Raw genomic sequence first — 17,162 nt, 5'->3', positions numbered from 1 at the left:
GTAATTCAAAACCATATCAGGGCTTACGGTCATAAATTTTCTAATACAATTATCGTACCGAGACTCTGAAATCAACCAATAAAAGGAACAGATTTGCTGTTTCGAGCTCACATTTTGTACTCTGAGTACTGAGTAAAATTTTATGACCGAGAGCCAAGGACTTGAAGCTATTTTCAAGTTATTTTCATGGAAAAAGTATAGTAGGGCTAAGGCATTTCGCTTGCAGGCAATCTATATCTCCAGACGGTTTATATTCTAAGCACGTAAGTAACGGCTACTGTATACTTTGACAATAGACTTTTTTCATATTACCGACTTTTGACTCCGGATTATATGATTTTTCGACATGTTACCTACTTTGTGGTAGGACGTCCTGGTACTCAGTCAAGTAAAAGCAACCAAAAGAAGTAAAACTAAACTTTGTTGTTTTTCGATAACTTTGTCGTCTATATAAAACATAAAATTTAAAAGTTTCCCCTAGAATTGTACCGATTGTAAGCTTGATTTTGCTCCTTTAAAATCCTTTTATCTGACTGAGTTCCAGGATGTTCTACCACAGATTAGGTAACCGGTCGAAAAAATATAAACTCCGAAATCAAAAAATCGGTAATTTGAAAATAGTATATAGACACAACTGTCAAAAGATCCAAAGAAAATTGTCTTAACAATATTATTAAAAGTCAACGTCAATTTTATAACAGTGAGACACCTACACCAGAAAATATCAAGGGTTAAACATATTTCAAACAGTCTTCAACATTAGACAAGTGTCTAAACAATATGTCAATCTCTTCATTCAAAGAGTCTGGACACTTTATGAACAAAGTCTTTTGATACTATCAAAGTGTACTATCTGAACACCAAATTCTCTAAAGGAACATTAATATTACTAGATACAACCACACGCATACTAACATGTGACAGGCATACGAGATACTCAGTATTTTCAGACCTTGGCCCTTCTTTTATTATCAAATATCACGTAGTAGAACTTCAGGAATAGCCCACTTCACCGTTATTGTAGCCATATTGGATAGGGGCAGATTTTTTTGATAGAGGTGAAATAGTATGCGGGAATTCCTATAGATATAAGAAGATGTGGTATGAGTGCCAATGAGACAACTCTCAATCAAAGTCACAATTTGTAAAAGTAAACCATTATAGGTCAATGCATGTTTCCAAGCAACTGTTCTGTTTCAATGATATTTTACCCGTATTTTTCAAACCATTTTTGCTTCAATAATCAAAATCTGCCCCTATTCAACATGGCTGCAATAACCGTGAAAGGGCATATTTATTAACTCACTCGGCCAGTCTTGATATTGTGTGCAGTGTTTATCTTGATTCAGATCTGTTATTGATCACTTCAATTAAAAAAACTGCTTACAGTAATTGCTTTTATTAATGGATTAAGTACCAGATATATAAACAACAAGAAATGATGAATATACCTGTTTATTAAAACATATATTCAAATAAATCTATTGGTGTTATCTTTTCTTATATCTAAACCTAAGTATGTTCCTATGTTATATATTCATAATTACATTACATGTATGTTTAATTATAATACGTTATTGTGATTGGCTAACATCAATCTGGCGTCATTCTGAAATCAACCTTCATTTAAAAATGAAATGTAACTTTCATAATGACACGAGCTTCCACAATAAAGTGCTCAGGTAAATAAAAGAAAAAATTCATAGAAGTTGTGTCTTCATGGTCCTTGCAAAGAAATGTAATTATAAGTCATAATTCTTAGTAATTTTATAGAGTTGTAAAAGCGTTGACCGTGCGCACATTCTTAGAATGAAGAGCTTCCGCGCTTCATACAAAATGTACTTCGGTCAACGCTTTTACACCCCAATAAATCTACAAAAAGAAGCATTCAATTTTTAAATAAAATCTACACATACTCAATCATTTTATGTGAATATGATACTTACTGTGCTGCCGATTGTGTTTGGGAAATATTTGTTAGATGTTCTTTTATGTTCATTATGCAATTAAGAGAATAGCGTGAACATGTTTCAAAGAGTTCATTTATTTTTCAAGGAAAAAGCTGTTTCACCATGTTCATGGACAAGAAAAAACGCGAAAAAACCTAACGACCAGCTGGTTTGCCCAAAGTATCGCGAAATTTTATCAAAATTGAAAGGTTCATTGGTTGTTGTTTGCTTAATGTACAAAGACAATTAGTTCATGCATATTAAGACTAGAACCAACTTACTACAAAATTGGTCGAACGCGATGAAAAGAAGTAATAGAAAGAACAAATTCTTTATGTTTTCGATAAAACTTGATAAAATTTCATTAATTTTCAGCTGAAAGTGACACAACCAGATGATAAACCAGTTGTTAATCCAAGTAGCAGAGTCAAGGTCGAAATGTTCTACAACGTAGAAGTTATGACTACTACCACCACAACAACAACAACTACGACGACGACTTCAGCACCACCACTGGAAGACGGAAACCAGACCGAGATTATTGAAGCCCTCATCGAACCGGAAATTTTTGATCCATGGCGCGGACCTCGTATCGCTCCAACAAAGAGAATTCCGATTCCAGTCATATATTTAGACATTGCACCAGACGGTCTTGTAAAGTTTGATATCGATGTACCAAATGATGCTGTTTCCTTTGATATTGAGGTACATGTATATATGAATTGTTAAGACACACCAAATATGTGAATGGATTTAATTCTTTAAAAAAACTTTAACCTACATAGAACTTATGAAAACTATCTGGGTTCCTTTTTATATTAGATTGTATTATATAACATTACACTACAATGCATGACAAAACATGATTTTGCATTATATTACATTGCATTGCAATGCATTACATTACAAGACATCACATTGCAATTCAATACATTGCTTTATATTACATTACATAACAATGCATTTCATTGCATAAAATTACAGTACTTTATATTCATTTCATTACATATGTTATTATTTATAATATAAACACTTTAAATCGACAGAAATTGGACATTGCATCGAATAGAATTATATTACATGTATCTTACTTTAACATCCTGATAATTAATACATTATAATCATTGTTTCACTTGATTTTTATTTTCTAAAGGCAAGATATATGAAAGAGTCGGCATACAAATATTTACAGCCATTCAAATCACCCAGCAAAAGTTTCATCCAAGTTCGTCTTCTAAATGAAAAACCGATGGTAAGTTACTAACTGAATGAATCAATTCAGAAATAGTGATCTGCATTATGGGAACGTGATTTGGTGTAGACTTTCTGATATTTGAACTATTATTTATACATGGGGTCCTGAAAGTGCTGGAGGTCATTTACATTATATGCTGACTGTACTGAGTTTATTTAAAAGATCATTGAATATTAAACATTTTTTAAAATTACAAATTTAAGTTTTTGAAAAAGGTCTTATAAATGAAATGTTTTTGAGATCCTAAACACAAGATATGGGTTCCAACTTCTCCCAAAATTATATACTTTTTGACACAGAGCGTTTTGTTTTTGCGTATTATCTTAAACACTATAATAGATAAATAGAAACCTTAAAAAGGAAATCTATCACCAGGATAAGATCTATAAATACATCAATATGACTAAAATTGTCAGTTAGCTCTTAATAGACTTTTTTTCCCTATAATGATGATTTTTGCTAAAAATAAAGGGCCATTATTGGAGATGTAGGTGATCTCTTTAGAGCCTTTAGTATTGAAGATAAATTAAATGGCGAAAAGACGAATGAAAATCATTGGTATGATTTGATAACATATACATCCACTTAATTTGATTTTTGGCAGATAGTTGTCTCATTGGCAATTATACCACTGTGTGACATCTCCTTATTTTTATATTATATGAATACATTGTATCATTTTGATGATATCAATAATTTATGATAAAGTTGGTATACATTGTGTTTGTGTAATAGATTTTTTACTTGTATTTATAAATTAAATCATGTTTAATTAATTACCATATTATGAATATTATGTATTTTGGTAAACGTTTATTGTGTGCAACTCTTGATCTAATTTCAGGCTGGACAGACAGTTGCAATTGATGTTAAAGCTACAGAAGCACCAGAAAAAGTCTTTTATCAGGTAAATTGTTTATCTTTTTTACACAAAGAAATTTGTAGTTGTAACAAGACTGAATTTTATGGACTTCAACAAGTAGAACACTATTTATTTTTTTTTTTGCTTCTGATTTTTTTTTCGTTTGATTAATCTGTTTTACTTTGATTTGAAAAGATGTATTAACAAATATTAAAGTATGCATCATTTATTTGTAAAAACAACCTATCAACTAAACTGTAGTATATTTGTTTTGATCTTCAGTTGATTTCCAAAGGAAGCATAGTAAAGACAGGAGAAATTCCAATGGGAGGTCTCAATCAAGCAGAGTTTAAAATAAAAATTACACCTGAGATGGCCCCAAAAGCTCGTCTGATTATCAATTACGTAAGACCTGATGGTGAAATCGTTACTGACGGAGTGACATTTAGTGTTGACGGAATATTCAAAAATAAGGTAAGATTTATATGGATAGTATCACCTTTCAGATACAAATCTTTATTTCAGATGGTTCATTTTAAATTATTGTTCCAGAATGCTTACATAATTTCATCAACATTAAAAGAGAATGTTTGACATAGTTTTGTCAGTTTTTCATCGATTTATGAGTATGAATTTGCCTATAATATCTTCCGCCTCTCTTTTAAGTTTGATATTTTCGAAATTTATTTCATTATTCTTTCGTTATGAAGAAGCTATCAAAACAATCGCTTTTAATCAAACGCACAAATAATGAAAGCATCTCTTTGAAGGGCAAACAAGTCATATACGTTTTGGTACTTACCACGGCAGAGATGGTTTAAAAGATATATTCTTGTATACATACAATACTATGGTATTAAAGTATAACAATAATACTCCAACGTAAATTAAAAAAGGATGAAGTCCATAAAAACTGGCAAAAGCAAACGTAGACTAAACTAACAACTACATGAAAAAAAATTGCTCAAAAGCATATATCTAAACAAACTGTTTCAGCATGTATCTAAACAAACTGTTTCAGTGTTTTTTTTTTAAACTTAGACATGGAAACCAATGTTACTGGTTTGTTTCAATATATGCAAATGTTCGTACATTCTAATAAAATTGAGAATGGAAATGGGGAATGTGTCAAAGACAAAAACCCGACCAAAGAGCAGAAAACAGCTAAAGGCCACCAATGGGTCTTCAATTCAGGGAGAAAATCCCGCCGCCGGAGGCGGGCTTCAGCTGGCCCCTAAACAAAAATGTGTACTAGTTCAATGAAAATGGACGTCATACTAAACTCCTAAACATTTAAATGAACTAAAATTTAAAACAATACATACAAGACTAACGAAGGCAAGACGCTCCCGACTTGGGACAGGCGCAAAGATGCGGCTGGGTTAACCATGTTTTGTGAGATCTCAACCCTCCCATTATACCTCTAGCCAATGTAGAATAAACAAACACACAGCAATACGCACAGTAAAACTCAGTTTAAAAGAAGTCCGAGTCCGATGTCAGAATAGGTAACAAAAGAAACATAGCAGAATGACAATGATACATAAATTAACAAAGGACTACTAGCAGTTACTGACATGCCAGCTCCAGACCTCAATTTAACTGATTGAAAGATTATGTCTTCATCATATGAAAATCAAGCACAATCCCTTCCGTTACGGGTTTAGTATCATACCGTCATAAAATATATGAAAAGAACATAACCCGTATCATGCCAACAACTGGTTTTAGAATAAATGTGTTTATTTCCGATGCAAAGACCCTATGAATGAATCAAAATTAATACCAAAATATGCCATCTTTAATGACCTGACAACAGTATCGTTCACCTTTTCCCTGAAATGATTTAAAAAGACTTAAAAAAAAAGATGACAGATATCATTATAAGATAGTATGAAACACATTATAGCTTCAAAATATCAATGGATATTAAGATTGCTTGGCGAATGCTTATATAAACATGTATTATGTAATTAAACTAAACACTTGAAAACATGTTTAGTATTGTATGTTTAGTCTTATAACTATAATTTAATTTTAATCACTGTGCTCTCTTGAATGCACTTTGATTAATTCATAAAAGTATTGTATTTTATTGTATTGTATGTTTCAGGTATCTCTGAATTTCATGAAAGATGAAGTTTTACCTGGTTCCAATATGTTAGTAGATCTAAAAGCTGATCCCATGTCTCAAATTAATGTACTTGCTGTGGATAAGAGTGTTCTTCTCTTAAAAACAGGAAATGACATCACTGAAGATCAGGTAATAATCGTTTCTTCTGTAATAATGAGAAAAAGATTGCAATAACTGATTGATTTTTTTACATATTTTTCTTTATTTAATATTCTAACGGAGTGCATGAGAATGTTTTATACCACAATGTTTTATCATTTTTAATATGAATGTTGATGTTCTGCATAAACATTTAATCATTAACATATATCTGAATTTAAGCATCGAAGAAGATATACACTATAAAAAAGCAGACAATTAGAACAACAACCTAAATAAGACCCAGACTCAGATTGAATGAGGACGAAAACTTTTTTTTGATATATATTTTTTCATCATTCATAGATAACAAAGGAGCTACAGTCATATGATAACAGTGGAGGAGGATATTATCCATATTACGCTAGAATGTGGTACTGGCCAAGCACAGGCAGAGATGCTACGGACGTGTTTGATGTAAGTCTAAATGAGTGCAGGTTTAACAAAGTGTTAACGACTGCTGTCACATGTAAGCAATATTTGCTTACTTTCCGTACACCTGAGATCACCACTGGTTTTTTCGGTGGGGTTCGTGTTGTTGAGTCTTTAATTTTCTTTATCGTGTTATGTACACTGTCCTTTGGTCGTTTTAGGTTGTGTTTTTGGCATGGTGTTGTCTTCGACTTATGAGTTTGAATACCACTGTGGTATCTTCCACCTCTCTTTGCAACTGGTTAACTTGGTTTACTTTAAGGAATCCTGATATACCTTAGGTGAAATGCAATATGTTTAGGACAACATTTCTTATGATAAAGTGTTACCGCTTACTCAAAGTGAGTAATGCAATTTGTTCAATGAGAAATAAAATTCTGATGGTACAGAAATTTGTATACATTTTCTGATGCCTTATTAAGACAAAGAATGTGAATTTGTATGTAGTGAATAGATTTCCCTGTTGATCAGCAAATCATATAGTAAATATTCAGCATGGTAAATCTTGACTTTTGCAGAAATAGACACTAGCCGTTCTGACTGGTAAAGTAAATAATAATGGTGCCTGTACATTAAGGTTTTTTTTTCGTGTTAAAAACGACAGCATTTTTCAAATTAAACAAAGTGAATTGTTTTCCGTGCTCATGTCACATGTTTCTGGAATAACTTTTATCAGGTTAGCTAGAGATAAAATGTTTTGAAAGCACCGACAATACATTCCCTGAGGGGTGTTAGCTTCCCATTGACATTATACACCATAACATCATATACGTTTCCCTCCCTCTTTCTCATTTAAATCAAAGAAGATTTGTACCCTTCAATATAACCACAATGTAATATGTTTGAGGGAATGGCAAATTTCTATATATGTTTTATAAAACAAACTCAAATGTAAATCCCATACAACTTTCTTCATGTACCATACATTATTCCGCAGGCATCACATACCTTTAAACTTTACAACATACACCATAACACCATAAACGTTGTCATGGGAAGGAAACACCATTCAAGGACTGTACAAAACATTCGCAATTTAAAAAGTATCCACTTAAATATTATCCTACAAACACGGGTCTAGTTTTTAAACACACTTTATTTATATTTGACAAAATAATAATAAATTTTAATTATTAAATATCATTTATAGAATAATGGAATGGTTGTTCTGACAGATGCGTTATTGTATAATTATCAAGAACCATGTAAGTAGCTTAATGAATATTTAAAGTATATACGTAGATATATAGAATATGCCACTGTAATACGATTTTTCTCCATTCGAGACAGTTAAATATTTAAAATTTAACTATCGAGAGTGGACAAATATTGTATTACACTAGATTTAGAGGTAAAATTTAGCAAGAACATTTGACGTCATTATTTAAATTTGACCATTGAAGAAATGAGATTAAAAGAACCGCACGTTGATTGAAAAAAATAATGAACATGTCAAAAAAGGGATTAACTGGCTAAGAATTAGAGAAAGTATGTTAGCATGAATGAGATAGCTCTTAACAACACAAAACTCAGGAAGACGTTTCATGATCACCATGCTATCTTCAACAATAAACACATTTCTATTCAATTTGTTTTTCAAGTTTTAAATTGTATCAAGTACGGAAAATAAGTGAATAAATCTAACAGTTTAAGATCTGCTTAACACACAAAATGTTCCATAATGACCAAAACATTTCGGATATGACCAAAGACAACCACTTATGGGGTTCCTGACTGGAGAATATTTGGGAGGTTTTAAATAATTTTAAGTGTCTCAACAACCCCTTTTCAAATTCTGATCAGTGATCATTAGTTGGTGTCAATCTATACAAATTGAGTCTTGTTTTAAGCTATAATTCAAATGAAAGAGGGACGAAAGATACCAGAGGGACAGTCAAACTCATAGATCGAAAACAAACTGACAACGTCATGGTCAAAAATAAAAAGACAAATAGACAAATAATAGTACAGATGACACAACATAGAAAACTAAAGACTAAGCAACACGAACCCCACCAAAAACTGGGAGTGATCTCAGGTGCTCCGGAAGGGTAAGCAGATCCTGCTTCACATGTGGCACCCGTCGTGTTGCTTATGTTATTACAAATCCGGTAGGTCACCTTTGTGAAAAGGGAAGGGTATTGTAGTTACGACATAAGGAACATATCCGATATCATCTGTGAAACGGTTATTCCATAACGGTCAACCAACTCGTGATGGCGTCCGTAAAATTTACGAAGGGATGATTTCAACTTCACCATCTGGAACTCTTGGTTTAATAGCTTCCTTGTGATCAGCAATCCTCTATCAAGGAAATCATGATAGGAAATACAAGCCCGGGAATATCGTATCAATTGGGAGATATATACTCCGTATGCAGGCGATGTACGTGTAGAAACAAGCAATAATCGATTCGCACTATGACGTGTGAACCTATATGATTGATGTAACGTAGCGTTGCGTTGGATTGCGTTGCACAATATGAAAAATGAATCATAATCAATAAGCTCTCGGCATACTGATCCAGATTTGAAAAATCGGGGAGGGTTCAGATCCTTTAAATAATGTATTTAAACTCCGCCACATGTTTGTGTGGAAGTTTGTCAGTGGTTGTTTTATATCATATTTTAATATATTTTTTATGTTCTTCGGGGAATTCTGTATTGATGACTAATCTTTATTAGTCTATGTTGCATTTATTAACACATTTATAAACTCGGGCATGCCATATTGAAAAGACACCATTCTGTTGTTTAAGATTGTTTGTTGACCCCTGTTCGTCTTTTGACGGTTTGTGTCGTTATGCAGCTGTCTCATTGAGCATCTCATTCCAATAACACAAATTAGGCAATTCATTTCACATTCGAGCCATATTAGAACCAATTACGCAGATACTTATTTTATTATTCACTATGAATATAAAACAGCTCCTTTAATTTTCATAGCACGCTAGGTCAAAATGCCTTAATTATCTCTATGAATCACATACATGCATACAATTACTCAGATCTATCTAAACCCATAAACATATAAAAAAGTGTAATTAAGTTTTTTGTTGCTGTCAAAAAAGAAATCTGTAAAATGACGATATCTGAAAATTTTAGAAACAAAATGTTTTTGAGGGTTTAAAATTTAAAAAAAAAAGGTAACACCCAATCATTAGTAAATTATGTAAGCAAAACTACGGGTGCCACATGTGGATTAGGATCTGATTATCCTTCCGAAAAATCAGAGATCACGCTCGGTTGTTGTTATGGTTCACGTTTCTAAGTCTTTGGTTTTCTACGTTGTGTTTTGTAGAGTGTTATTTGTCCTTTCGTCTGTTCTCTATTTTTGCCTTGGCATTGTCAGTATATCTTCCACTTATTAGTTCCAACATCCCTTCGCTATCTACCGCTACTCTGTTTCAAAATGACAAGCTTCTTAAAAGACTGTTATCAATTGAAAGAATATAAATAAAGGGACTAAAAAAGCAGAAAATAATGAAGGGTCAGTGTACTTGTTTTCGAGATATAAGCCATTGGAAATTTGGCGGGAAGTGATTCTCTCTAGATTTTTTATACATTTAACATTGGCACCTTTTTCACTTTCAAAAACTATGATTTTCAAATATAGCTTTTTAAACTATATGTACTAAAATTATGAAAAGAAAAGTAGGGGTTAGCGGGCAAAATTTTTAATGTCATTAAATGGATAAAACCAGAGGATTCCTAATATCTGGCAAAAATTCAAAAACAAGAGGAGTGAACATCCTTGAATGCTATAAACTGCTGTGCCTTTATGACAACAAATATTATAATATCCCTTTTCAATCAGTAAGTGACAGAATATGGAAACCAAATAGGGAAGAGTCCAGAAGATTATCTAGTTTTTTTTTGAACGCTCCTATGCCATACATGTTTTTGTTACAAAACTTTTTTTGACTATGAAATAACCGATAATTTTCTATTTTAAGTTGAACAAACACAACACTTTTCTTTTTTTTCCCTGTCAAATCAATTTTCAATGAGCACAAATATATTCCTTATGGTTCAATTTGTTTAGTTCCTAGCATCTCTCGTAAGTGTATTTCGCCATGTATTGTTCAGTCATGATTTTCAATATTTATTCTACATGACTTGGGGCCTTTTCTCTATGTTTTACTCATTTATATTATCTTGTCTACACGGATTAAGAGACTATATTTTTCCTGCTTTCAAAGTTATACTGCTGCATAATTGTTTTGGGTTGAGCATGCTCTGACACATTTGAGACGTATATAAATCTCAAAAGTATGTATTAATTTCTGCAAATAAACAAAAAATTGGTTGGAAATTTAGTTGGTCTGGCATTGGTTTATCATCTTCACTTGCACACAATTTTCCTTTTTCACTTGTACACACTTTTCCTTCTTTATCACTTGCATGCAATTTTCCTTCTTCACTTGCAATCTTTTTGAAATTCATTATTTGAAAACTAACATAAAATGGTTCAATAATTTACTTCAGCAGATGAGCATGTCGACAAGTAGTGTTGTTTTTCGTAATTTCAAATCACATCGAAACTTTATTACTGTCAAATTCCAATAACAAAATAGTACGTATTATATTGTCGGTACCAACGAACTGAGCTACTAGGTTAGCGGTACCCCCAGGGACTTTTTCCATCAAAAGTTGTATCAATCGAATGGTGGTTATAGCAATAAACATGGTAGTAACCTGGTTAATTTCGCGACATTCGTGGTCCTACCCAATATTTGTATGGCCAAGATTGTATATCATCTTGCATCTGATTCTATTCATTTTTTTATCATCAACAATTTAATACTTTATATATATATATATATTAGTCCGTCCCATAATGTTGCGAAGAGGAGGAGCTGTTCTGCAAGCTATGCCTATGATGGCTCAAATGGCACCAGAAATGTCCGAAATGGGACGACCTTCCCCTAACAATCTCAAACCTGTGACAAAAGTCAGAAAACTATTCCCAGAAACATGGCTCTGGCAAAATGTCTCATCAGGGTAAGTTCCCCTGTGGTGGAAGATTTGAAGGTGTTTTTGTTAATTGTCCAATCCTAACAATGATATTTGAGTGTTCCTCTCTGTCATATACCTCTACTAATGATTTGAGTAAAGAAATTGTTTTAGAATTTGAAATTACAAAATATATAGAATTAGTATTCCGAATAACAACGCATTTATAATTATATGCTTTTGGCCTCTTTTGTTTTATGTCTTTTCTTATATAAGAATAAAAGAAAATTGTTGTTTTGAACATGGTTTAAACGCTGGGCTAATGTTGAAAACCTTATGCTAACCTAAAGATGTCTTTCCTTACATTTAATTTTGTTTTTAAAAAGTTCTTAATTAGCTAATTGCACCGCGTTTTTGAATGATTCTGATTTTAAATTTTTCGTAAGTTACTATGATCATTTATTGGAGTTTTTTAAACTATAAAAAAGTTCCATGTTTTTACCTCCGAAAATTTAACTGAATACCATCCACATACAAAACTTTTATCTGGATGGTATGTAAAAATTCAATATCTAATACTTTGAGCATTTTAACCCAATTCCAAAAGTTGACTTTTTTCATGTTAAAGTTATTTTGATTATATCATTAAATGTAATTCCTAATGATATTTTTCAAGAAAATTATGTTCAGAGTTTTCGATATAATCATATTCGAAAGCTTCACACCATTTATTATGAAAAATTCATCAGGACATACAATGACATAAATTTCTAATATTGAACAGTTGTGAATACATATCATATCAAAGGAATATTATTTTAATTAATTAAGAAACTACAATTTATTATATAATACTATAAATCTAATGTTCTTTTGAATCTAATATTCTTCTTAAAAACATATTATTCAAAGGTTTAAATTCACGTAGTGTGAATTTTTTATAAACGTAATGTGGTACGCTTTATTGACTCATTCGAGGAAACCTTGAAACATGATTGAACCGTGCTGCATATTGTATTCAAATCTAATTTTAATAAGATACGGTTGTAATTTTAACTGGACTATGTGTACATCCTACATGGATACAACCTACTAGGACAGCCTTTAAAACTAAGTAAAAGTAAGATTTCAAAAGTAACATAGTTTGATTTTGTTTCAAGATTGTTCCTGTATAAAAATGATTTATACGTTAGAATATTTCATTCGAATCCAATAATACATGTATAAGGGTAAGGTTGTAATTGCAGATTTATCTTTCATTGAGCAGACGATAAATGCAAAGTAAGAGATAGATTTGTTTTTATTAAGTTAATATCATTGTAGAGAGTTTTGATAAAAGAGATGAACAACTTTTATCAAACGATTAAAGATTCGGTGAAAATATTTAATTCTGAACTTAAATCTTTAAAATAGCCCTAACCATTTTATTAACTCTCAGAACCATAAATAATTGAACAGATTGTTAATCTCCATATTAAACAAATTGCAAGGAGTTTTATAATGAATTATATTTGCTTGAATTGAAATAACATTTTTTTAAAGCAGATTATATCATTTTCACTTTTTCTATAGTTAGTAGCTAGTATAACTAAGAATAAGACAATACTATCTTATTTTTTAATAGTTACAATCAATTTCCAATTTCAATACCAAGATCATTTTCAAAACGTTAGTGCGTTTTTGCTTTAAATAAGAGCTCAACTACTTTATGTTTACACTTTTGTAAACTAAGTTCGCAGTTCGTTTTCAACAGATATATAGAAAATGAACACAACTAAAAATTTTAAAAAAAAGTTTTGTCTTTGAAATTCCCAAATTTGTCTTATTCTTATACAAGATCAATTTCATTGAGATAAGTAAAAGGTTAGTAGAAACAAGGAGAAATAGTTTAATCTTGCCTGGATTTGATTTGCGTCAAATATTTAGATACAGGTAAGTGTAACATTTCCACTATCCGATTATGTCGTCTGAAATTTAATACTTTGGACTCCATTACACCCTCCTTACTATATCTTTTGAATTAGACTAATGAGAGGTCAGAATAACAGTTTTTAGTATAGTTCCATATATTGTGATGTTTCATGGCTGCAATGGCAGGAGTTAGTGGTAAAACCTTTCACAATTGGCTTGCGTCTGGTCTAGTTTGTTTAGGTATAACTCATTTGTGTTCAGCGTACTAACTTGTATATTCCAATGTAAAAGCACGTGCCTGCTGTGGGGTAAATTTGCGAATCTATCATGCAGTCAAAATCTCTGTCAAAAGTGTGTTCATTGTTTAAATGTCGATGGTACATGGTCAGTGCAATCATAGGATACCACTTTATGTTTATCTGGAGTAAAAGTCTCAGTGAGCTTTTTTATTCTGTCGTCCGTCCGTCTGTCGTCGTAAACCTTAAAAAAACATGCTCTCATCTGTAACTACTGGCCAAATGTTTTTAATCTTTATTGAATGTTTTTGTGGGTATCAATTTTAAAATTTGTATCTTGGGATTTGAACCATCAACAGATATGGCTGTTGTTGCTACAAATAGAACATAGGGGTACAATGCAGTATTCGGCTTATATCTCAAAAATAAATCAGATAGAACAAACATGACTGGGTTAAAATGACCAACAGGTCAAGGCCTATCTTCTGCAAAATCGGAACAACCAATTATATAGTTATCACATGGTTATTTTCCCATGAAATATAAATTATGAATCTATTTGAAAGTTTTTGGTCTATATCTTAAACACCTAAGCAGCTAGAGCAAATCTGTAAGTTGCAAAACATTAATCAGTAGATAAAGGTCTATCTTCTGTGGAATTTAAAATCATTTTACTTTTGAAATTAAACATGTTAAAGTTTTGCAAATTTCGAAGTTTTTGGTTATTTTCTTAAAAAACTATAACCGTTATAGAGAATTTTCAAACTGTAAAAATGACCAGAACAATAAGATCGAGAAATAATTGAACTTGGTAAAAATCGTCAAATGGCCCCTTATAGGAATAATTGCCTTTAACTGATTTTTTTGCTTTTTTTGGGGAAACTGAAGTTAAAAGAGAAAATAATAAAACTGATCAACAACTTATTATCTACAAATAAGTTAACATGGACGAATCATCAATGGATACCTTATAGGAATTATTGCCCTTGAAAGACTACTAGTAAAAATTTTACTCGTCTTTTGCTCTTTTGCAGAAACTATCATATGTGGAGATCATTTGTAAAAGCAAATGTGTGCAGCAAAATAAGATCTACAGATAAGACAACTCGGTCAAAATTGTCAATCGAATTCTTACAGGAGTAGTTGTCCTTGAAAAATTTTATCGATACTTTTTTCATTTTTTCCAAAAACCAATATAGATAAAGAGAAATTGTAAATAGCAAAGACTTTAAGCACAATACGATCTACAAATAAGTAAACATGAACGAAATTGTCAACTGACACCTTTTAGAAATTATTATCACAATAGTTATAGGAAAATTTACGTTTTTTTTATCTCCAAACTTTAACAGATATGTATAAGAGAGGCAAAAGATACAAAAGGGACATTCAAACTCAAGTCAAGAATAAACTGACAAAGTGGCAAAAAAAAAGTAAAAGACTAAAAGACAAATAACAATATACAAAACACAACATAGAAAACTAAAGACAGAGCAATGTATTATAAACTGTATACAGTAAAAATGATCATCAATACAAGGCATGCAAAAAAGGAAACATCTTATTAATTATCAAACTTATCTTTAAGAATTATTCTGATCATTTCTAATACTTGTAAACTTATTTAAAAAAAAAGATGCATTTAATTTTTTTTTAAATTTTAAATGGATGACAAAAAAACCACTACTAAAGCATACGTTATTAATTAAGTACAACTACTACTTTGTAATGTTCACTGAGAGGTGCATATAAATTTGACCCACAATTTATAAAAAGTAATTCGCTAATACACGCTTCGAAACACGATGTTAATACTTAAGAATAACCTTCTTGCTGTAAAAATAATTAATTAATAGAATAAAACAGAAAGTCTTCAGTGAAAGAGAAGTACAGCGAAAGCAAATATTGCATGTAAATAAGACGATTGATTATACAGGTCATAATTTTATTTATTTTCTCTTAAGACCGCACATTTCGTCGTCGTTTAAGAAAGTTTAAAAGTGCTAGGAGACGTTATGGCTTAGTAGGACCATTTGAAGTGCAACCAAGGACAGCGGCAAAACGACTGCTTCCATTACAAAACACATTGAAAAAGATAACAAAAGCTAGAAAAATATTCCCAGAAACCTGGTTGTGGAAAGAAGTGTTAATAGGGTAATCCTTTTCAAGCACTGCTATATTCACAATGGCTGAGAATATCAAAATATGAGGATCGAACATATTAAGCCTACAGCTGCTAAAAATCCTCTGAATTAAATTCTACTATTTTGCAGTAACTGTTTTTGTATTTGCTACTTGCTTAAATCAAACTTATCACGTTTGAGTGCATAATTCTTGGTGCAAGTTTCAAATGTCTCTGATACCATAGCTTTGTCTTATAATAACCTGCAGTATATTGCATTCAGTTGTTCATATACGCTTGCTTAAAGCTGCTTGTATCGTAATCTGCTATTAAACACTAAACTTCTTTCTACTCTTTATTTTATCTTTATCTTTATCCCTCTTCATCTTTGTTATATTTTGTTTATTTAAACTGTCTTATCATTGTCGATAAGTTCATTTCAATAATTTTGCTTTAGTCCGGCCTATGCCAATAATGATGATGAACAGTCCAGTAGCTTTCGGTTCTATGGGTGGTGTACCGGGCCCACCGTCTCCAAATGGTTTAAAGCCTGTTGCTAGAGTCAGAAAGATTTTCCCAGAAACATGGATGTGGTTGAATGAAACATTGCCGTGAGTTTTGAAGTTACACATGAAGGTGGTTGCTAGTTGGTTCAAAAACGTAAAACAAGTAGTTTATGGATAATTTTGATGTTTTCTTTATCGCTTTTACACCACCCGTATCTTTACGTCTACTTTTTAAAACAACAAAAATACATGTGAGTGAAATCCTACTTTTTAGTCGGTTTATATTCTTAACCTTATCAGTAAAACATAAACATAAAAAATTTTCATCATAATCAACAAACCTTTTTGAGTTATTAAAAGTTGTATATAACAGGAGTATTTCTTCACACAGTTGCCTTATTATTTGACTTTTCTGAAGCGATTTTTGAATAGCATTAAGAAAAAGATAGATGGATTTGTTTTCGTAATTAGCCTTCTTGTTTTTAATTCATTTTTTATCATTTATATAAAGCTTATTCAGCTCAATTTTGTACTTGAAAGAAATGATTTGTCTTATTATAATAGTAATTTACGTTGTTGGACCAACTGCAACCAAGCTTATCTTATAAGAGTTAGAAAGCAAGTTCGTTGTGTTTGCATGCCTGCCTGGTTTTAAGCGCTTG

General features: G+C 31.5%; 1 protein-coding gene across 5 annotated transcripts in view; it reads left to right on the top strand.

Annotated features, from left to right (window-relative positions):
* LOC127714100 (CD109 antigen-like) overlaps positions 1-17,162 on the top strand; it is a 62,632-nt gene that overhangs the window by 18,364 nt on the left and 27,106 nt on the right. For 2 of the 5 annotated variants that reach the window (XM_052220056.1, XM_052220057.1), the window contains 8 exons: positions 2,325-2,654; positions 3,103-3,201; positions 4,049-4,111; positions 4,349-4,540; positions 6,180-6,329; positions 6,645-6,755; positions 7,921-7,975; positions 11,599-11,773. In XM_052220056.1, the coding sequence (XP_052076016.1) occupies positions 2,325-2,654; positions 3,103-3,201; positions 4,049-4,111; positions 4,349-4,540; positions 6,180-6,329; positions 6,645-6,755; positions 7,921-7,975; positions 11,599-11,773 (1,175 nt within the window). Of the gene's footprint in view, positions 1-2,324; positions 2,655-3,102; positions 3,202-4,048; positions 4,112-4,348; positions 4,541-6,179; positions 6,330-6,644; positions 6,756-7,920; positions 7,976-11,598; positions 11,774-16,451; positions 16,606-17,162 lie in introns of all 5 variants that reach the window. The other 3 variants (XM_052220061.1, XM_052220059.1, XM_052220060.1) reach the window with 2 other exon arrangements.

The sequence above is a fragment of the Mytilus californianus genome, unplaced genomic scaffold, assembly GCF_021869535.1.
Source record: "Mytilus californianus isolate M0D057914Y unplaced genomic scaffold, xbMytCali1.0.p SCAF_9, whole genome shotgun sequence".
NCBI lineage: Eukaryota > Metazoa > Mollusca > Bivalvia > Mytilida > Mytilidae > Mytilus > Mytilus californianus.
The sequence above is the reverse complement of the archived record's forward strand: the minus strand, read 5'-3'. Positions and strand labels throughout refer to the sequence as shown.